General features: G+C 34.4%; 1 protein-coding gene and 1 pseudogene across 1 annotated transcript; both read right to left on the bottom strand.

Annotated features, from left to right (window-relative positions):
• Positions 1-19567: 19567 nt before the first annotated feature.
• On the bottom strand, positions 19568-21127 carry LOC124091536 (nucleoporin Nup43-like; annotated as a pseudogene).
• LOC124091543 (PRELI domain containing protein 3B) lies at positions 20796-23322 on the bottom strand. Its single transcript, XM_046442616.1, has one exon. The coding sequence runs from the start codon at positions 23205-23207 to the stop codon at positions 22623-22625; it is 585 nt and encodes a 194-aa protein (XP_046298572.1). The 5' UTR covers positions 23208-23322; the 3' UTR covers positions 20796-22622.
• Between the last annotated feature and the right edge of the window lie 410 nt (positions 23323-23732).

Here is a 23732-nt window from a genome sequence, read left to right as displayed (position 1 = left end):
AAAATGGCTTCATTTTGGGGGGGCAATTCATGTTCTTCATGGTTATATGAGGTATTGACTATTTGAGGAAACAAGGTTAAATAGGTTTAATTCAAGGAAATATAATAATAAAGTTTATGTACTTACTTGAAGGATATTGAGTTACTAGTGGATTCCTTAGAAAATGAGGAGGCAAGAGTGAATAAATAATTGTTAAGTTTCATTTTTAATTAAATTTATGTCCATTCTAGATTATTGGGTAATTCTAAAATTTCTGGAAAGGAAATATTAATACCACATTTTGAAAAATTCAAATAGCTTTATCTCTTTGTCTTACATGATGTGTGTGTAAATAGTTTGCCTTTGAATCTCTGTTCTTATTTGTTTTTTGAAACAGAGTTTCACTGAGTTGGCTGATCTCCAGCTTTTAATCTTTCTACCTAATTCCCCTGAGTAGTTGGAATTACAGGCACACACTACTGAGACTGGCATGAATCTCTTTTTTAATGCACTGTAAGACTTTTAATTTTTTAAAAATATCTTCATTTTATTTATTCATTCTTAAGTGGTGCTGAGGATTGAACCCATTGCCCCACATGTGCAAGGCAAGTACTCTACCACTGAGGCACAACCCCAGCCCTGCACTGTACGATTGAGCTCCACTTCCCCCACAAGAAAAAGACAAGGGTGGTTTGTCATATGACAATGTTGAACTTTATCTGAGCCATGTGCTGTCAGAAATCAGAGAGATTTGAAGAATGTCCCCACCCCTTTTGCGTTCTGAATAGCTAAACATAAAAGATCACCCTGACATGCCATAATCAGACTTTATCTTCGGATAAGACTCACTGTCTACCCTTCCTCATAGCAGATAAATGGATGAACAAAGAATTTTTTTGAATGAATATGTGCGTGTGCGTGTGTGTGTGTGTGTGTGTGTGTGTGTAATTCAGACTTAAAAAAGAATAAAATCTGTATATGCTGCAAGGATAATTCTTAATTAAATATATATAACACACCCAAGGAAAATATTGTATGATTCCAGTTATATGAGATACTTAAATTAAGGAATTTTTTAGAAACAGAAAGTAGAATAGAGGTTGCCATGGTTTGGGAAGAATGAAATGAGGTGTTACTGTTTAATGGGTACAGTTATCTTTGGGATAAGAAAATTCTGGAAATGGATAATAGTGATAATTGTATAATATTGTGACTATATTAATGTTGATGAATTAATTATATGATTAAAATTATAAATTTAATATGGTGTGTATATTTTATTATAATGAAAAGAAATAACTTCCATTGCATGCTACAACATGGAGGATCCTTAAAAATATCATGTTACATAGCACGAGCTATACACAAAGGATAAACACTATATGATTCCATTTCTATGAGATAACTAGAATAGGCAATTCATAGAGAAAAAAAAAGTAGAGAATAGGTTTCTAGGAGTTGAGGGCAGGAAGGAATGAAGAGTTATTGTTTAATGGAAACAGAGTTCCTGTTTGGGATGATGAAAATTGTGGAAATGAATAGGATGATAGTTATACAATGCTGTGAATATATTTAATACTTCTCAATTGTATGTATAAATGATTCAAATGAAAAAAATTTAGGTTATGTATATCTTTCCCCAACAAAAAATATTTTAAAAATCCAGTATGAGACTCTGTGAAAAATTCCAGCAAAGCAAATTTTGAAAGTCCTAGAGGGGATTGATGGGGAGGGAGAAGGGAAGAACAGAGATATGAATCTGACCTAAATTTCTTATGTACATGTATGAATATATCACAGTGAATCTCACCATCATGTATATACATAAGACACTAAAAATAATAAATACAGTGAGCAGAAAAAATTAATAGAGTATAAGGAAGGGAACAGGAAGAGAGAGGAGGGTAGAAAAAGAGGAAAATCTGGGGACTGAATTAGAGCAAATTATATTCCATGCTTTTTAACAATGTCAAAATGAATCCTAATGATATATACAACCAAAATGAAATTATAAATAAAATAAAATAGGCAAGGGTTAAAAAAAGTTATATGTATAGGAAATTACTATTATTCTTGCACCTATATTAAAAATCACGTCCAATTTAATGATATCAGCTTTATTTTGTGGCCAAGAATATTCTTTCTCTGAATTTACCTTTTTTTCACAGTTGTTTCACAGTTGTGGGGGTAACTATAGAGAGAAAGTGTGTTTCAGTAGAAAACTATGCATCATCTATAGCACATCCTTTGTGATTATGCAATTCTAGGCCTGTTCCTTGTCCTTGAGCTATTGCATTGCACTTTAAAAATAATTTAGGAAACCAATGGATATGAAAGCTTTGTCTTATCTGGTAGAGATTAAATTGACTCCTCTAACTCCTTCTCTTCCTATAGTGTAGTTTTTGGTACCTAACTACAAATAGGACTGGATTTTAGGTCTTATTCAATATGCCTGAACTTCAGGACCTTACAATTGACCTATTGCTATGGTACTTAGTTTCACTAGTTACACTTATGAGGTAAAAAATTTATTTTAAAATGTAAATATTTACAATAAGCTATATATTATACCTCCTAAAACTCTTTGAACATTTAATGTGTATATATAGAGAGAGAATGCTAAAATACTGAGATAGTTAATCAAAATTATTTTAGAAAATTTCAAAGAAAAGTTGAGAGACTACCATTAAATCCTGCTCCCCAACACCTCTACATAGGAAGTTTAAGATCACTTGTGAGCTGTTCAGTGACAGATGATTTTCATTTGTCCTGAATAAAAGGGTAATTCATAGTGTTAAGCTTTATCTGAGCCCTGTGATCCAGCAATTGATTCAGAATTTCTTCCAAGCATTTTTTATTCCTTCCACTTGTATATTTTGAGAATTAATCACTTTCGTGTTTCAGATAAGACTCCCTCTCTATCCTTCCTCAAATCCTCTGTCTACCTGTCTCTATATTATTCCAGGCCTCCTCCTTTTTCTTTAAAACGTTCCTTATTAAAGAACTGATATCTATTGTGATAGCCTGAATAAAACCATCTCTTTAACCAGTACACTTTTAACTTTAACACACAAGATCAGAAATGACATATGGAAAATATGAATCCTGTAAAGATTGTTTTGGGGTCTCACGGACCTCTCCTTTCTGAGTTCTATTTAGTTGGAGTCAGCAATACTTGTAGAAATTTATTAGTGTATGTCCTAGTGAATGTGTGAATTTTCCTCCTCTCCTAAATATCCTTCTTTATATATTTGAGCATGCATGTTTTACCTACATGCTTTTGTAGTCTTTACCACAAATTGACTAACAAGAAATTCCTTCTTCCCTGAGTTGTACTTTCATTTTGATAATTTTGGTAAGGATAAACCTGAGATGCAAGAATGAAACAAAAGTCCTTTTAGTGCTAGTAATGGTGATGCAAGATGTTTGGAAGCTCAGGTACTGTCCAATAAAGCCTTAGATTCTTTCAGAGAAGAGGACTTTTGTCTAATTATTCTTGGAAAAACAACATCTAGATATAGAAATAATGATGGAGGAAGGAAGAGAGCTCAAGTAGAGAGTAGATTTCTTATTCTTGAGTGGTGGCCCCAGGACACATATCTTCATTATGTGCTCTCTAGGACAAAACAATTAAATCCTTTTGAAGGATCTTCAAACACTTTTCTTTGAAATTTTCTAAAATAATTTTGATTAACTGTCTCAAGTATTTTAGCATTATCTCTCTCTCTCTCTCTCTCTCTCTCTCTCTCTCTCTATATATATATATATATATATATATATATAATGTTCAAAGAGTTTTAGAAGGTATAATATATAGCTTATTATAAATATTTACATTTTAAAATAAAATTTTTACCTCATAAGTGTAACCAGTGAAACTAAGTACCATAGCAATTGTATACTCACAACGTTCATTTAGAAAATGAGTCCTTAACCTTAAGAGTCAGAAAATGTCTGTTGTTCCTGTTTCTCCTTGAACTTGTACTTTTGTTCTATGTCACAAGATTTAGTATTAATATAACATCTTTTTAGTCTCAAATGTCTCTTATTCATAATTTAAACATGTAAATAATTTTTATTTTTTAAGATATTTTCAGTCTAATGTGACACACTTCTTTTTTTTTTTCCCTCACAACATCATACATGTATACTATATAATGATGAGGGACTCCTTCCATCTTCTGTGCAATTCCCCTTCTCCCTCCTGTTCCCTCCCACCTCTCTTCCCTATTTAGTGGTAATCTTCTCATGCTCTTCCTCTCTATCCCATTTTGAGTCACCCCCCTTATATCAGAGAAGACATTCGGCATTTGTTCTTTAGGGATTGGCTAACTTCACTTAGCATAATCTGCTCTAATGCCATCCATTTGCCTGCAAATGCCATGATCTTATTATTTTTTAGTGCTGAGTATTATTCCATTGTATATAAATGCCACAATTTTTTTTATCCATTCATCCATTGAAGGGGAAAAATGAAGCGTGTCACATTAGATTGGGTAGAGAGAAGTGATGGGAGGGGAGGGGAGGGGAAGGGGGGAAAGGAAGGACAGCAGAATAAAGTAGACATTATTATTGCTGTATGTATATACATGACTGTATGACCAATGTGATTCTGCAACCTATACACTCAGAAAAATGAGAAATTATACCCCATCTGATTCAAATGTATGATATGTCAAGATCATTGTACTTCATGTGTAACTAATTAAAACAAATAAAAAATTAAAATTTTTTTAAAAAGAAATTATACTCCATGCATGTATAATATGTCAAAATACATTCTACTGTCATATATAACTAAAAAGAACAAATAAAATTGTTTTTTAAAAAAAGTTAATTCAACTTGAAGAGAATCAGAAAAAAAAAGATATTTTCAGTGACATAAATTTCTAAATTTAACAATACTCCTGGATCAAAATTTCATTATGATAGTTATTTGTATGTAATCAATTTAATAATTATGACTGTTATAAAATTTATTAGATAATTATTAAACCTAAGAGTGTATTTCAGTTAACTGTCCTCCAGGTGTTGATGTATCAGTGGATGACTATTTTAATTGTAAGAGTAAGAAAGAATTATTTATCTAGACTACTACTGGATTTTTTTTATTGATTGAAAAACTGAGAAACTATATATATATATATATATATATATATATATATATATATATAGTAGTTAAATGACATGCTACAATTTAACCATATATTAGTATGAGTAGTACTCTTAGCACATCAAAGAATGAAGTTAATCAGAATTATGGAAATTTCAGGACCAAAAGGACCTGGGATATTTTTCCCAACACTCATGTGAATAAGAAAAGTGAGTCCCAGAGAAGGGACACAACTTACCAATGTCATGCTGAACCATGTTGGAGTGTGAGGGAAAAAAAATCTATAATACTGATTGTTTTTATTTAAAATTATTGTTCATCATGGATATCTTGTATTAATTGTGATTGTGATTTTATAAGTATTTTATTAAGATATTATTTGATTATCAAGTTTTTGTAGTCCCTTTATATTTTGCATCACAAAGTTGAGTACATTAACCCACCTACTCTAGTCTTGGTCCTTTGACTTACTCAAGATATATGTAATTTAATGTACCCACAAAAATATTATCTAGCTATGTGGTGGCAAATGTGGGAATGGAACCTAAGACTCCTGACTCCTAGATTGAGCTCAAAATTTTAATGTTCCCTTAACAGTACATATAAATGTCTGCTCACCCCAAATAGCAAACAGTGTATGTTTCTATCTTACTGCCTCATTTTTTGTTACATTGTACCAAGCTTTTTGACTGATATTTGACCGAGTAATGTGTTGCTTACTCAATGTATAACCACAAGAATTGGATCCTAATTAGAATAAGTTGTACTCTGTGTGTGTATAATATGTCAAAATACACTTTACTGTCATGTATATCTAAAAAGTCTAAAAAGAACAAATAAAAACAATTTAAAAACCAAAGTCACACAAATATTGATATAGCTGGGAATTAAATGTGTATTAGCTATATGCAAACATGCAAGTTCTCTCTGCCAATACCACTCCTCATTCCCTACCAAGCCCTCTTTTATTCATTTAATAAGAAAAAAATCTAATAAAACTCAGTGGTTTCTCCCCCCCCTCATTGACTCAGAAATAATTTATTTAAATATTTTATCATTGCTGATCTATAGAAAGTTGAACGTGAACTATCTACTCCATACTATCTTCCTTAAGCCTGTAATCATAGTAACATATTTCTGGAAGTTTTGTGTACCATTTTTCTCTTTTTCTGGTAGTTGGGTGGTACTTAATCTAACAAATGTACACCAAAAAATATTTAAATTAAAATAATCTTTGTACTTAATTAATCTAAGTAACTAATAATACAAAACAGAAATTCTTCTTTCCCTGTGCCTTTTTTTCCATTTAGCTTCCTTCAATATGGTTGCTTACAGCTAATAAGTCTTTTCATGTAACTAGAATATGAAAATAAGGAGAACATACTAAATCTACTACTGAAACTTCCTCAAATTGATTTGTTGATCAAGTTCATTCATTGAATCTGCAAAAGTACACATACATGTCTGCAAAGTATACTTTTCCTAAAGGGAGCTCTTCAGAAAATAAGACACATAAAAATAAATTTATTTTTAAATTATTTTGAAAATTTATATATGACAGCAGAATGCATTACAATTTTTATTACACATATAGAACCCAATTTTTTATATCTCTGGTTATATACAAAGTATATTCATGCCAATTCGTGTCTTCATACATGTACTTTGGATAATAATGTCCATCACATTTCACCATCATTTCTAACCCCATGCTCCCTCCCTTTACCTCCCACTCTTCTGCCCTATCTAGAGTTCATCTATTCCTCCCGTGCTCCCCCTCCTACCCCACTATGAATCAGCCTCCTTATATCAGAGAAAATATTTGGCATTTGTTTTTTTGGATTGGCTAACTTCACTTAGCATTGTCTTCTTTAAGTCCATCCATTTACCTGCAAATGCCATAATTTTATTCTCTTCATAAAAATAAATTTAAAAGCTAGACTTCTTAAACAACTTAAAACAATATTACTAGATATCACAATATGTTTTAATGTAGAAAGATATAATTTGTTTGGATGAATAAAATTGAGCCTAGAGTTTATAATTTATGCCAGTTGATGAATCATTAATTTATTACAAGTGAAGCCCTAAGGCCCATGGGAAGAATCTAGGTGATAATGGTCCAGAGAGAGTTCATGGAAGATGGGAGAGTTGTTTCAATCTTTCCTCAGTTTGGCAGGTTAATATATCTTATGTTTGCACAATGTTTAACAATTTACAACCATTAATAATTCATTAGAATCTGCTAAAAGCCTTGTGAAGTAAATAGGTAAAGTACTATTTCAATTTGCACTGACTTTGATCTTCCCTTTTTATTATTTCGTCTTCAATGCCATTTGTGGCTTTGTCCATGAGTATCTGCTTGCCTGTGTTCCTGGGGAGACAGGATTTTTTCACTAAGTAGACTTAGGAAAGCAAAACCAGCAGAAAGCAACTTGGAGAAGACATATGATATTTCTAAGAAAGCCAGATGAAAGTGCAATCTCTGTAGGTAAGTGTCACTTATATGATATGAATTATAGGGTATCACAAACATGTCTGTGTGTCTACCTCTGCCTTTGAAATGACATTATTGTATCCACTTTGGGGGATAGGAACTATCAGTATGAACTTCTTAATTATTATTTAGACAGGGGATTTATTAGTCCCTGTTGTCTAAGGACATTGATATTAATTATTGAAACCATAACTTCCTTTTACTCAGTTTGATGCTAAAGAATGGTGCATGGCAGAATTTTACACAGGAAGCAGTGCTGGGAAATGAAGTCTGGATGTGCACATTTGCATGATAAGAGGGTGCTGAGATCTTGTTGGTGGAGGGAGAGTGGATTAGAAAGAACAGTGAAAAGGAAAGAAAATGAATGGGAAAAGCAGTATAAATTTGGATTTGAGCTAGTAGCTATACATTACCTACTCTTGATTCATCCTTTAGTTCCCAGTGGATTGAACCTACTGGTATTATTTCCAGTATAAAAACTACCCCCGATTCACTGGGCAGAGAACTGAATCAGGGGAAAGAATTTCTTTCCTTTTGCTCACTATTTGTATGTCAGCAAGACCCAGGTACTTCTGTGGCTAGAGCCTGGAGGAAGGAGTCCTTATGTATAAAATTTGATGGGCATCAGGTAGGGGAAAATAAAAGCACTAAATTTTGGCCCAGTTGAATATGATTTGGCAAAGCAGACACAAGAATGGAATTTAGAGTGGGAGAACTTACTTTGTAGATTAAAGTTGATAAAGATATGTAAAAAAAAAAAATTATTTGTTGATTGACATTTATTTATTTATTTATTTACTTATTGTGCTAAGAATAAACCAAGTACCTCACACATGCTAGGCAAGAGCTCTACCACTGAGCTACAACCCCAGCCCAAAGATTGATATAGAGATATTTAAAATAATGAATTCCTTTCCTGTTTTTCTGCTACTATTTTCTCATCCTAGCCATAGCTGTGATGCTTACTTGGGGATATTTCTGCCATGGCTCAATGTTACACAAAATAATCTGTACCAAATAAGATTAAGTGCATCATAGGAATAAAGGTTTGGTGGTGGATGGAGAACTACCTATGGTGGGGAATTGAGGGGACTATTCTACAGCAGATTACGTAAGAGCTCAAATGGAAAAGAACATAAAATCCTTCATGAAAACTTAGTTATCAGATGACAGTGGGGCTTCTGGGAAAGAGATGGTTGACATTATGGGTTGATGAAACAGACAGGAAAAAACCAATTTTTGCTTGAGTATGGTTCATTTCTAAATTTGAAAGCAGTATCAGAGATTCTTGGCTTTTGCTTTAATACCACTTATTGAAATTTTAGTGTTTCCAAGATTAATTACACTGGTTTTGAATTATATAAGGAATTTACCTAAAAGAAACTGTATATAATCTTTTAAGTGTCAGCTATGCAGCTATGTCAGATGAAGCACCATTAATTTTTCAAGAACCTCTCATGGACTAAATAATTTTATTGTGGATGTACTTAATTAAATTTTAGTTATGGAGTATTATCAATTTCTATAGTTATGATTATTGATAGTTATTTGTAATGAATTATTATTCATTTATATATTTTAGGTTGATTTCAGAGAAGTGAAGGGTAATAAAGTTGAAATTGAAGTTTCAACATTCTTCTCTGCCCCTCTCTTTGTATGCCTCTTGCTGTTGGTCATTGGGCAGTTATGTACTTGAGGAGGCAAAACTTGAATTCATATCATAGAGGTACATATGGGGTGGTACATTTCAACTCAAACTTTCCACTAGTGGTTAAAGTCACATGATTTGGAATCAACTGCTTGGATTTGAATTCTGTTACTGACTATGTGACTTTGGGTATATGACTTAAAGCCCAATTTTTGTCAGTTCTAAAATAGGAAATAATGATAAAGTATAAACTTTCTGGTGTTATGGTGATACTTACAGAAGGTAATATATATGAAACTCTAAATAGTTTCTGAACAGTCTTAATTCTGATACTAGGCTGTCATTTTTTAAATTCTTTTACATCTTGTCAAAAGCAAATCAATGAAGACTCTTCTTCTTGAAAAGGATGAAACCACAGATAAAATGTGCACTTAACAAAAATTTGGAGCTTTCCATAGACCTTAGAAATGCTTTGAAGCCATTCTCCAACTTTTTTTGGTAGTACTGGGAATTGAACCCCAGAGATACTGTACCTCTAAGATATATCCCTAACCATTTTAGTTTTATTTTGAGTTGAGTTCTCACTAAATTGCCCATGCTGGCCTTGAGCTTGCAATCCTCCTGTCTCAGCCTCTGATGCCATTGGGATTATAGGAATGAGCCACTGCACCCCACCTGGAGCTCCAGTTTGTTATCTTATTGTCATGCTGCCCAATGCTAATAATCAATAATAGCATTGCCAAATAAATGTAAACATGAGCCACAAATGACCCACATATGCAATTTTCAATTTGCCATATTTTTAAAAATGTAAAAATAAACAAATATGATCTATTAAATATATTCAAATTATATTTAAAAATATACCCCCAATATAATCATTCAACATGTAATTAATATCAAAATTATTAATTAATTATTTTATATTTCTTTTCAATTCTAAGGCTTCAAAATTTGGCATGCATTTTACACATTTCAAGTTTTCATAGCCACATATATCTAATGATTGATGTATTAATTAGAGCAGCTCTAGATCATTTTATAATGCCTGCAGATTTATGTTTTTAAAAAATGAAAATGTCTATATATTGTTTTTGTATTCCCTGAATCAACTAAATTAGTATATAGAATTTTGCTATCCATATTTCTTTGTTTCCTTGCTGTGGTTGTTTGAGGTCAAATTGGAGTAAGGATATTAGGAAGAAGTTTATCTGTCATTTTTGGAATTTAAAAAAGGTGAAATCATAATTGCCTTTTTTTTTCATTTGAAGTGGTTGTTGTTATTGTTTTTGTTGTTATTATTATTATTATAGCTTTATAGTTATATATAGTAATTTGGTTCATCCTGATCATAATTGTCTTTTCTAAGTGAATTTGAGTCCTTATTATTATTATTTTTTAAATATTTATTTATTTATTTTTGTTTTCGGCGGACACAACATCTTTTGTTTGTATGTGGTGCTGAGGATTGAACCCGGGCCGCAGGCATGCCAGGCGAGCGTGCTACCGCTTGAGCCACATCCCCAGCCCCGAGTCCTTATTATTAAACTTACAGTTCCAAATATTTAAGGGGGTAGAGGAGGTTGGTGTATTTTACTTCTTTTCCTTTTACTACACAACCATGAATACATTCTATGTAATTGTGTGTATGAGGGAGTAGGGAGGGAGAAGGGATGGCACAATTAGCTAATGGGATGACTACAATGGAAGTCAAGTCCTGGACTCTACCTCCTACTTTGTCACTTCAGTTTCTTCTTCTAGAGAATGAAGGGGTTGAATGAAATAACTTTTGTGGTTCTTCCCAGCCTAATCAACACTTTTTTGCAGTGTTTGTCCCATCAGGAATATCCTGAAGTTATATTTAAAATTTTCTTTCCTACCAAGGGGCTAGTCAAACCTTTTATGTTTGTAGCTCTCAATTAGGGTTAAGGGGTACTTTAAACAAACACCTAAAATTTTTGCCACATTTTGAGTTTTGTGAATGTGAATGCTTTCTTGGAGAGATAATCCATAGCATTCATCACATTATTTAAGCAATTATGACCCTGAAAATCTAACAGACTGAAAAATGTAGGTCCAAGGAACTTGTAAACTCTTACTTAAATTTTTCCATTTAGGACTCAGTAAGTGAATTGTCTAAGCAGATATGTAGAAACTCTGTTGATGGATCTCAGGATTATCTTCCATCACTTTCAACACTGGTAACAAAAATTTGTTAGATCAAGATTTGGGCATTCTTTTTCTTCTATAAGGCACAGGGTCTCTGGTCTAATTCCTAGGTCCTTGATTCACTGAGTTGAGTTTTGTGCAGGGTGAGAGATAGACGTTTAGTTTCATTTTGCTGCATATGAATTTCCAGTTTTCCCAGCACCATTTGTTGAAGAGGCTATCTTTTCTCCAAGATATGTTTTTGGCACCTTTGTCTAGTATGAGATAACTGTATTTATGTGGGTTTGTCTCTGTGTCTTCTATTCTGTACCAAGATGTGGGTTTATAAATTAATTCCTATGCCCCTGCTAAAAACTAAATCTAGGCATTGACTGGGAAAACATATTTCATTTATATTTAATATTCAAGACAATCACTACAGGCAGTTTCCCCACTAGAGGAAAGAGATTGGACTCAACCACAAGATTGAGTGTAGATTTAAAGCCAAGTAATAGATTGGAGGGGATGACTGAGGGAAAACTGTTAAGGGAAAACATCAAATGTAGAGTGATTATTATTTTCTCTTCCTTCCTTCCATCCATTCCCTTTTTTTCCAGTACTAGGGATTGAACCCACTGTGTTGCATGTGCTACACCAAGTGCTCTACCACTGAACACTGAATGGGTGTTTCTTGCCAGGATTCTTTTTTTTTTTTTTTTTTGATACTGGGGATTGAACTCAGGGGCACTCAGCCACTGAGCCACATCCCTAGCCCTATCTTGAATTTTATTTAGAGACAGGGTCTTACTGAGTTGCTAAGCACCTCACTGTTGCTGAGGCTGGCTTTGAACTTGTGATTCTCCTGCCTCAGCCTCTCAAACCCCTGGGATTATAGGCATGCACCACTGTACTCATCTTTGACCGGATTCTTGATGAACGCAGGCCAAGGATGTATACATCTAATGTGAAGGATGAGAAATTTGATCAGTTATTGAGGAGGGAGGATTATCTTTAAACTAACTGAGGATTATTGCTAAAAGTGGGCTAAGCAGGCATAGGAAAGATGGGGACAAAGTAAAGATCTGATCAGGAATAGAGCTCAGAAGAACCTGACTAAAGCTTGGCCAAAGACAGAATCATTGTTAAAATGTTATAGACAATTCATGATAAATAAAAATGTCCCTTTCCATGTCTGCTAACCTATTTTCCTTACCTTCTTTTTATATCTAATGTCTGTTATTTATAAGAAAATTAAGTAAACTATTAATGAGCAATAGTGTTTTGATTTCTGGAAGGTAAGTTGTTGAGACTGGGAGAAGACTGGGTTTAGTATTGATTGTAGATTATACCTCTTACTACTGTGAATCTCCCTCTTCTTCACATAAATTTAAAGGAACAATGATATTTGACTTCCTCTACCAAAAGTGTCAACTTCAGAGAGCTGTAAACTCAGCTGATAGCAACAATTACTGAATTGTCTCATCTGATATATACAGGAAATTCATTGAGGACCTGAGGTTTAATTAGCTGTTATCATCATTTTGTCAGCATTAAGATAGCAGAGTTCATCTCCCCAAAAAAACAATTAAGTGGCAAAGAATGTATTATAACACAGCTCATGATCAAGTTACTGTGAACCTCAAGCAGTAATGGCAATCTTAACCTACAGCTTGTGCCACCCTTGTGCAGACATTTGAGAATTCAGTCTGAAGAATCAGAGATCAGGGGTGCCATAAAGTGCAATATGAAGTAGAGGTTGATGTTGAAATTCAAGTTACACCTTCCACACCATGGCCCAATTGGGGATGTTTTCTAACTATTTTATTATCCAGGAAAATTAGAAATTGAGACTGAGCTTAATTGGCAAAGGTATTGCCATTTGAACAGGACTGTGCTATGAGTAATTAAATAGGATGTGACTGGAAAACAAAGAGGGTATGATTTGCTTCTGCCTCTATTAATGTTGTAGATGTCTATAAAAGTCAATTTAGGAACCCAAGAACATTGAATAGTTCCATTGTTCATAGAAATATCTCAATAATCTGATGTGATTTTTTCACAGTGAATCCTGTTACATGGTTGTGGAAATAGGTAAGAGAATTGCCAGAACAAATAAAGTTAGTTGATTACTATAACAAGTCTCTCTGTCATTTTACAACTTTTGATTATACACTGTGTCAGCCATCTGAGTTCAAGAACAACAGTGTATCTAAGAAAAGCAGAAATTAGACAGTAACTCTCAAAGGCAATTTAACAAATTCAATCCTTTTTGAAAGGATAAGTTTCTCTTGAAATAACTGAGTTATAAAGAAGAATATGCCCCTTCCTCAACATTAAATTTCATAGAGTTCTGAATCAACAATATAATTTTCAGTATAGAAGGTTTCTGGATGGAAACTCTGGCTAGTCATCCAACTCCTATAGTCAATTCTCCATTCTGAGTTTAAATTTGTTCACCTGTAAATTATAGTTATTTCTCTCTCATAGGATGGTTATGGGAAATAAAACCAATTACAGATATAAAGCACTAGGAATGTAAAAATGCTCAATATATATTATTGTCCTTTCTAGTTCCTTTTTCTTGTTGACCAATTTTGAAGAAAACCACCAAAGATTTTCATAAATTTTTGAAGTCACTGAACATTGTTGTACAGATAATCTCTATGTTTTCAATCAGTATTCATTTTATATCATGGTGCACATTATATTTTTCATAGCACTTTTACTTTAATCATTAGGTCCATGATTGACAAATGTATCTCCATGAGAAACAGGATTATGATAAAGCAAATGAGGCACTTTGGGTGCAAATGTTAAGGAAACTCTCATCTTCAGGGTTGTGTAAAACACTTCACTTGCCTCACCTTAATACTGGTCTTGATCATCACTGGACTTTAAGTTTTTCTAATAAGTCATATATTTTCCATTTCAAGAACTTTACCATAATATCTAGTCCCTGGTAAATGATTGATAAATTGTATTAAATAAATGAATGAATGATTGAATAAATGAACAGATTCTTATCTTGTGGAATGGGAAAGGTACGAATTTATGGTAGATTGGAATGAATGTTCCCAATTCTTTAACTGCCTTCCATGACCTCATGGTGGGTAGAATAAACATCCCTACTGATTGGTTTTTTAGGGATAGCCATGTTATGTTATTTGCCATTGGGATGCCAGTAGACATGGTACATGCAAAATTTTGTGTTTCATAGTTGGACTTATCCTCTGCTACTACATTAAGAATAGACAAAAGCTATAGGTCTAAGGAGGATGAGATGCACATGAAGTAGATTTGGATCCAATCTAAAAATTAAGGCCAAGTACAACTGAGGCCCAATCCAGAGCAGCATATGGAGAATAAATGATTGTTGTTTTAATTCACTGAGTTTTGGGGTGCTTTGCTTTGCAACATATTTGTAAAAATAGCTGATTGATATAAAGGGTTAAATGGTTTCCCTAAGATGACATGACTTATCCATGATAGATTTAGGAGTAGAATCCAGGGCCCCTGATACCTAACATTGTGCTTTTTCTACCATAACATGATAAAGAAATGAGTGATTGTTTTTTATTTTCTGGATACCCTGGGTTGGTAATAACCTGAGTTTCCACCATTTTCCTGCCAGATACATTCTCTTTGGTCCTCCGATTAAACACCTTGTTTCATTTGTCTCTTCAGAAGGTATAAGAGGCAATGCTTTATTCTGTTAAATTTTTCTAGTCTCGTCCCTCCCCTCTATAGTTCTTAGGTCACGTCAATTGAAATTTATTGCAATTTGTATTTCTAAAGTCAGTCTTATTTGAACTTTAAAATGCCATTATTTTATTTTATTCAAGCCTCACAATATCTACAGATGACATTTTTATGTAGGTTACTCTAGATTCATTTCAATCTTAAACCAGTGTTGAGGGACATAGTAGGAGCTTAAATCAAGGCAATATGGGTGCTTGACTTCATTTGGGCCATACTGAGAGCTCTATCTAAATAAGAGAAAGAAGGATATACTCAAAAAAACAAAACAAAACAAAACAAAACAAAACAAAAAAACCTGGAGAAGCAAATTGAGATGGGAAAAGTAGTGCCCTAGAAGGGTATGATGAGTCCAAAGTGTCCATGAGAATTGGAGGGTAGCATTTTAGGCATCTCAGGAATAATCAAGCGGCTGCTTCTCATGTAATTCCTTGAAATTACCCAACATTTACATCCTTTGTCAAATTCTATCTACCCTCTATTGGGACACAGGTTTGGGGGTGGAGGGTACTTTTACACTTTCTATCTTCATCCTATTTTAAGAGGGGAGCATCCATTAGTAACAGATGCAGTAGACTAAGAATAGGATTAAGAGAGATGATATTTAGTGGCTTTTCAGAAGCTAGAGTATTTAATTTTTATTTAAGCATGAGACTTCTGACTTTATTTAATTTTATAGTAAGAATTCCACATACTCAGAAAATCATTTTTTAGAATATTAAAACAAAATTGTTACAGTATACATGCAAATCTTAAAAACAGTACACTGAGCCTTTTAGTGAATAAAAATAGTTTTCTGTCTTAGCCCCTTCAAAGGATAACCACATATAACTGTTTCATTGAATGGCAGTGTATAAACACTCAAGTTTCCACTAAAAAAAAAAACCCTGCAGAAACATATTCACTATAATCAGAGAGCTTGGTGAGTTGGAGTTTGGAAAAAGAGCAAACTAATAAACACTCAGGCACCTTTATTATTTATATATTTTCACCACTTCCAAGTATATTTCTTACGATTTTTCAATTTATGCAAAGGTGAGTTGATTTTCAAATCTCCACCACGTGGTTTAGGAATATATATATATATATATATATATATATATATATATATATATAATATTTTAGTGTGTTTTAAATACAGGTTGTCACTCCCACAGTATCTTTTATATGTAGAGCTTGGAAAGAAGGTGGTAGAAAACTTATCATAGAGAGTAAGCTTCTAGTGGTAGTGTCCTTGTATACTTTCTATTTCCTATTCTTGCCTTGTTGTTTTAGCTAGGAATTAGAGTACTTTGTTGAATAGAAGTGGTGAGTGCAATAAAAAGTTATTGGTATATGTTTTAGTCAACTTTCTTGTCACTGTGACAAAACACCTGAGAAAATCAACTTAAAGGAGAAAAGAGTTATTTGAGCTCCTGGCTTCAAAGGTTTCAGTCCTTAATTACTTAACTTTGCTTCTTTTATTTCTAATCTTAGAGAAAAAGCTGTCAGCTTTCCACTTAGCCCTATCACTTTGGCCCTTTGGTGAGGCAGAACACCTTGGCAGGAAGTGCATAGTAGAGCACAGGTACTCAGCTCATGATGGCCACGGAAGAGAGAGGCAGACAGATAGAAAGAGAAACGAAAGGACTGGAGACAAGATATACCCTTCAAGAACATGCCACAAGTGACCCACCTCCTTCAATTAGGACATATCCCTTAAAGTTTCCACCAGTTCCCAACAGTGCCACCAATTGGGGACAAAGACTTCAACACACGACCCTTTAAATTAAGGAAGAAACAGACATATAGACATATGATAGGGAACCAAGAAAAATATTCACAGATTTATAGTTGATTCATTTCTACCAAGGTGTCACAAACACATCATGATAAAATGACAGTCTCTTCAAATAAACGATGTTGGGACAAGTGGATATCAACATGTGAAAGAGTATAGCCATATCCTTATTTTATACCATACACAAAAATTAACTCAAAAGGAATTAAATAATTAATTGAAAAAATCTGAAACTGAAAAAATACTGGAAGAAAACAGGGGAAATAAGAGGAAGTGAGGGGAAAGGGAAAAAAAAACAAGAGAGAAATGAATTACAGTAGATGGGGTAGGGAGAGAAGAAGGGAAGGGAGGGGAGGGGAGGTAAGGGGAGGGGAGGGGGATAGTAGAGGATAGGAAAGGCAGCAGAATACAACAGACACTAGTATGGCAATATGTAAATCAGTGGATGTGTAACGGATGTGATTCTGCAATCTGAATACGGGGTAAAAATGGGAGTTCATAATCCGCTTGAATCAAATGTATGAAATATGATATGTCAAGAACTTTGTAATGTTTTGAACAACCAATAAAAAAAAAAAGAAAACAGGGGAAAAGTTAGGAGTCATGGGTCTGGTAAGTTAATTTTTGGCTATGATCCCATTTGTACCTTCAACAAAAGCAAACATACAAATTGATTTATATCAAACTAAAAGTGTTCGTCCAACCCAGAAAACAATCAAGAGAGTGAAGAGACAACCTACTGAATGAGGAACTATTTCTAAACCACATATCTGATACACATTTGTTTTATACCCAAATTATATAAGGAACTCAATTCATTAGTAAGAAGACAATACAATTAGAGAATGGGAAAATGAACAAAATAGAAATTTCTCAAGAGAAGGTAAACAAATGGCCAATGGATATATAAAAATGCTCAAAATCATTATCTCAGAGAATTTCAAATTAAAAGTACAATGAGATATTGCCTTGTACCTCTTAGAATGTCTGTTTTCAAATATGTAAAAGATAAAAAGTACTGATAAGGATATGGAAAAATAAGAAACTGGTACCCTGTTGATGAGAATGTAAGCTATTCTTGCTGTTATAGAGAACAGTATGGATATTTCTCAAAATATTAAAAATAAACATACAAAAATATGATTCACTGATCCAATAACTGAATAAAAATCCAAAGGAAATAAAATCAGTGGAAAAGAAATTTCCATATCCTTTGCGAATTATTCACAACAGTCAAGATATGGAAGTAACAAAAACGTCCATCGATGGATAAATGAATAAAGAAAATGTGGTATAACTACACAATAGATTACTATTTTAACTTAGAAAGAAGGAAATCCTGACTTTTGCAATAATATGGATGAACCTAGAGGGCATTATACTAAGTAAAATAAATCAAGCATAGGAAAAAAATGCCACATGATCTCACTCATATGGGAAATTTAAAAAAGATGACCTCATAAAATAGAGAACAGAGTGGCGGTTAAAAGGAATTGAGTGGAGGGGTTTGGGAATGTGTTGGTCAAAGGGTGAACATTTCAGTTAGATAAGAGGAATGAGTTCTGAATGATCTATTGTATGTGGATACTATAGTTAATAACCATGAATTATATTCTTAAAAACTGCTGAGAATAGATTTCAAATATTCTTCCCTGACCCTTCTTATCTTTGCCGGGTGCTGGAGCTGTTCTAGAACTCCATCTGTGGGCACTTTCCTGGTCTTAGCTTTGCTCCCCTAGATTGGAGTATGGTTATTAGAAATAGTCCCTAGACCACCAAGTCTAATGCTAAGATAGGTTTATCCTGTTTTGTAAAGTTGATTGATGACTAAACAGTTTTATTTACAAGTGACTATTTGGTAAATGAATGATTTAACTATTTGTGTGTGTGTGTGTGTGCTCGCGCGCGCACATGTGAGATATATATATATATATATATATATATGGAGCAAGATGTTAACAGAATCAGATCCTCTAGTGATCATTTTCCCACAAGTACATCAAGTTAATCATCTATTTATACACACAAAACTACTTTCACAAGAGCCATAGAAATCAGGAGAGAGACTATAGTGCCTGCTTTGAGTATAACAAAATTAAAAAAAATACTTTGAAGATGGCAGGAAGGAAAAAGTTGCCTGTGTAACCCCTGCCCAAACTTCAAGCATTCAAGCATATAAAGAAAGGATTTCCACTTGGAGAGGGAGAGGAAATTAAGTCCAGAGCTTAGACTTGAAACACAGTACCAGACCCATCATGGTGAAACAGTGCTGACCAAAACCCCATGACCCCTACTGACAGTCCAATACCTGCAGACTAATCCACTAGACCTGTCACAGGCCAGTAGACTACCTCAACTCCTCCCTCTACAACCTCAGGAGGCAGAGCAGGGAGCAAAATTCCACCTATGGAAAAGGGTACAAAGCTAGCATAGAACTTTTTCTTAGAGTTCAGTGCCAGGCCCATTACAGTGAGGCCCAGTGTTCATTAGAAACTGAAAGCATGTACACAGGCAAGAGCTCACAGTTGGAGCCTATAAACTGAAACTGGGCAGAAGGTGGAGACCTGTGGTAGGTGGGACAGAGTCAGTTTTTAAAAAAATTTTAAATTTAAAAGGATAAAACTTGAAATATTTATTGCATTATTTTCATGAAAACAGTTGCCTGGTAACATATTGCTTCTGCATCAGTTCCATAAACAAGGCAAGGACCTAAAACATTCACAGAGTCCTATTGAGAAACAAGCTTAGGATTTCAATACAGCCTTTTTCTTGGTCAGTGCTGAGCTGGGAACTTATAAGAAATTGGTGAACATTGCCTCGGTTATTAATGCTATGAGACAGGAAAGTACTTGTTCTTCCTCCTTGAAGAAAGAATGAGGATTTTCAGACACATCTGCGGAGGCATCCCAGTGCCATAAGGATCCATCTTCAGAACAAGTAAATAGATGATCTGGGTTGGATGGATGAAAATGAACTTCCCACATTTCAGTATCATGAACTTTCAGCAGAGGTACACACATAGTATCTTGTCTAATATCCCAAATACTCAGCATTCCATCCTGGACACCAATAGCTACAACACTGCTGATGGTTGAGATGTTTGTCAACACAGTGAAGTGGCATTCAGTCACCAGTCAATGATAATATCTGAGAAGGTTCATTTCCTTGTTGTCTGAAGTTCCATATTTTTAACTGTCCACCTGATTCTACTATAAGTATCTCAGGAATTTGAAGGAAGCTCAGAGCATGTAGTGTACTGCTATCTGCATTATCTATAGTTCTTATAGCTTCCATGTGATCAACTCTGAAAAGATTTATTCGACGATCCTCTCCAAACATGACAATTTCTGGGTTGTTGCACACAATGCTTGTACATGGGGCACTATTGTAGGAAGGACTGCAAAGCCCCATATGGTAGTGGGCTGCTGTCCACTGCTGGTTGACTGACAGTCTGGTTATTTGGATGATGGAGAAAAACTGTTACACATCCTGTTGATGAAGCAACTATAATTCTTTCCTGGTCAAAAAAACTGTAAACTCACGACATCACCATGGTGTTTGATATCACACAATAATTGATTGTCTCTTTTGAATCCTCCATCAAATTCCCCAAATCTCCAATAGACAACAATGAAACATAATTTTTCTCATTGTCCAAGAGCCAGTAGCAAAGGATGTGTGCTCTGCAGGCTTCCTGGAGGCACTGGTTGCCAGTGGGTTTTGCTGATTTTCTGAAAAACAAACTTGGCATAAATTTCCTCTATGTTGAAGGCAACTGACAAAGTCAATTTTTTTTTTTTTCCAGAGAAAGATTTTATTAATAAAAAGTTTTTAATTTCTTTCTTTTTTTATGAGATGCTCAAGAGTTCAGGAGTTGCAGTCATCAATACTTTATTTAATTCAGTCCTCTTCAATGAATTTGCTGGCTGTGATTATATTTTAACAAAATCAACAAATTATCAGCTATTTAAAAAGATGAAACTAACTGTATTGGAAAATGAAAATAGGATTTTATCATTAGATCAAAATAAAAAAAAACCAAACGAAGGATAAAATAAAGATTTTAAAAATTTGTTTTCCATTAAGATATTACATCTTTTTTTTCAGAAAAAGTATAACAGAAATTATACAAGTCACTTTTTGTGAAACATTAATATTTAGCAATGTTTTCTTTAGCTGAAATGTTATTTCAGTTGTAAAAACCATCTCCGGTTACAAAAAAACATAATCAGAAACCTTATCGGATTTAACTTGCTTTTACAAATATCCCAAGAATTCTTTAGCTAAACAGTATTTTCAATAGAAAAACATAATTTTAAAAAGTTTGGTATCTTTCTGTCGTTTTATGTACACATATTAACTGGTCTCTTTATAGAAGGTGATCTCATTAAGCACTGTAAAATAAAGGCAAGAGCTCATCACCTTTTAACAAAATATTTTGTATGCAACAACTGCAAGTATCAAAGATATCATTTAGTGATTCAAACTGCTTGCTACAAAATATTAAACAAAATACATTTATTGGATTGTTTTTCACTTTTTCAGCCACCCTCTGGCATCAAAAATAAGGACATCCCATTAATAAAACCTGCAGTGTAATTGGCTCAGTGGTTAGTTTGGGCCACTCTGTCCCCACCTTTCATTATTCTTTTTTCTCCCCAAACGCCCCCACACCCCCACAGTGGCACCATATTATTAAAAACATTAAGTACCTGGGATTTATGCCTCACATCAAGACATCATTTGAGTAATTTCAAATGATGTACAGCTTTTCATGTAAAAAAGATGTTTTGTGGTCACAATTACCTCAAAAAGTAATTATATTCAAATAACCTGACATATCATGCCTTAGCAATTACAAAACCATGATTTTGACACATGGCAATTTATAAGTTAGGCAAATGTGAAATGCTAAAAGATGTGAACAGCTGTTCTGTTTAAGTGTTCTGTTTAAGAGTGCTGCGAAACTCAGGTAATGACTTTATTTTTTTAGTTAACATAACCAGCCCACGGTACAGCATGCTAAATCATAAAGTACAAGTCCAAGGAAGGTAATACCTTTACTAAGTTACAAAACTTTGGCAAATCAACACAGTACTCTATAATACAATATTATTTATGTTGGAGTCATATATTAGACTTAGTGATGATTTTTACTCCAAAAACATCATTTAAATACCAAATCAAAACACTGGTTTTTAGCAGAGCAAGTTATTTTATACAATTTAATGTCTTTTAAAACTACACAAATTCTTATTTTAATGAGTCAGTTCCCCCATGCAGGGTGTGCTAGTCTGTTTTAGCAAAGTGAATGTGTGTGTATGAGGAGAGGCTCTGCTTGCTTGGCTCTGGGGTTGGTCCAAAGTCAGGTACAGTTCCAATGCCTGAAAAGTGTTAAAATTCTATTTTAAGGAGACTCAATGTCAATATCTATTTCTCCAGAGTACTTAAAAAAAAAATTGTTAAATTTCACATAAATACTAGAACCCTAGAAATTAGTCATTTCAAGCCACAATAACCTCAGATGATCCCTTGGATTTTAAAAGTCCTGTATCTTTTTGTTTTGATCAAAAGTCACACAGCCTTACTCCAGATTATTAGAAAAAAATTCTACCTAAAATACAGTTGTACTTTTAAATAACAAATAAATACACTGTCTGCTTGGAGAGACCTGGGGATTTGATATTCTATACTGACTTTATCATTTTTCTACAAATGCCGCCGCCGCCATTGGTGTCCTTATGCTTCCTCTTGCTGAAGCCGTCAACTCTTCAATCTCAGCATTTAATTTATGTATTACCCATTCCATTGCTTCTCGGCCTTTACTAGCATTAGAAGATATTGTGGTCGCCATCAGTCCTTCCAGGTAACTGCTAAGGCTGACTCCCTGTACAGAGATGATGGCTTCCTGAGTCAAAATAGTCTTTTCTGGGTCTTGAGGATGTGGTTTGTAGATAAGTCTCTCATCCACTGAAACCATATTTGTAAAGGAAATATTAGTCGATTTAAGTTCCATTGTTTTCTCTACAGGATCAACTACAGAATGTTCTTGCACATATGTTTTGGTTCTTGCTGAACCAATAAGAGATTTCACGATGGAAGGCAGTCCCCACTCTGTGCTAAGAAGTCTGTGGCTGTGCAGCTTTCCAGAGGGATCTATATGCCTCTCCAGCACATCAACTCCAACCACACTCGGGTTCATAGGGTTTGGGTATTTCTGCATTGCAGCTGTTGTAACAGTTTCCCATGGGTGGTCGAAGACGTGCTCCGAGGTCCAGATCTTCATGATGCCGGTGGCCTGGGTCCTGTCCGGGAGACTCTAGGGGACAATGAGGCCACACTACCCCGCCCCACCCGCACCCGGCGGCCGCAAAGCGCGCAGGCGCCGTCGGGCCCGGCGCGAGGACCCAAAGTCAATTTTTTGACATGTATCATTTCAGACATTGAGTGGGCCTGGGGTACCTCCCATAACCTGTGACTATGTGATTCTTGTGGCTATGAGAAACAGGTGAAACCCAGCTTAGCATTAGCCTTGATGGTCAAGGGACTGTTTCCACCACCCATATCCCAATTTGGGGCAGAACATATAATACTAGGATAATGCCCACAGATAGAGCTCTAGAAGTGCCCCAGTGGAACATTCTCATATTTCAGCACATATGGGCTCTGGTGCATTACTGGGACCATGCAGCTCTGAGGTTCAGGAATAACACAACTTAGTATCTGCCTAGGTGACCAGAAATTGAATTTAATCAGCACTACCTCACCCTGGGGCAGTTTAGTGTGCTGACAGACCCCATCTTCCAGGGAT

Source organism: Marmota monax, unplaced genomic scaffold (assembly GCF_021218885.2).
Source record: "Marmota monax isolate L192 unplaced genomic scaffold, Marmota_monax_Labrador192_F-V1.1 WCK01_AAM20220418_F8-fsc00212, whole genome shotgun sequence".
Lineage (NCBI taxonomy): Eukaryota > Metazoa > Chordata > Mammalia > Rodentia > Sciuridae > Marmota > Marmota monax.
This window is presented reverse-complemented; position numbering and strand designations above follow the sequence as displayed.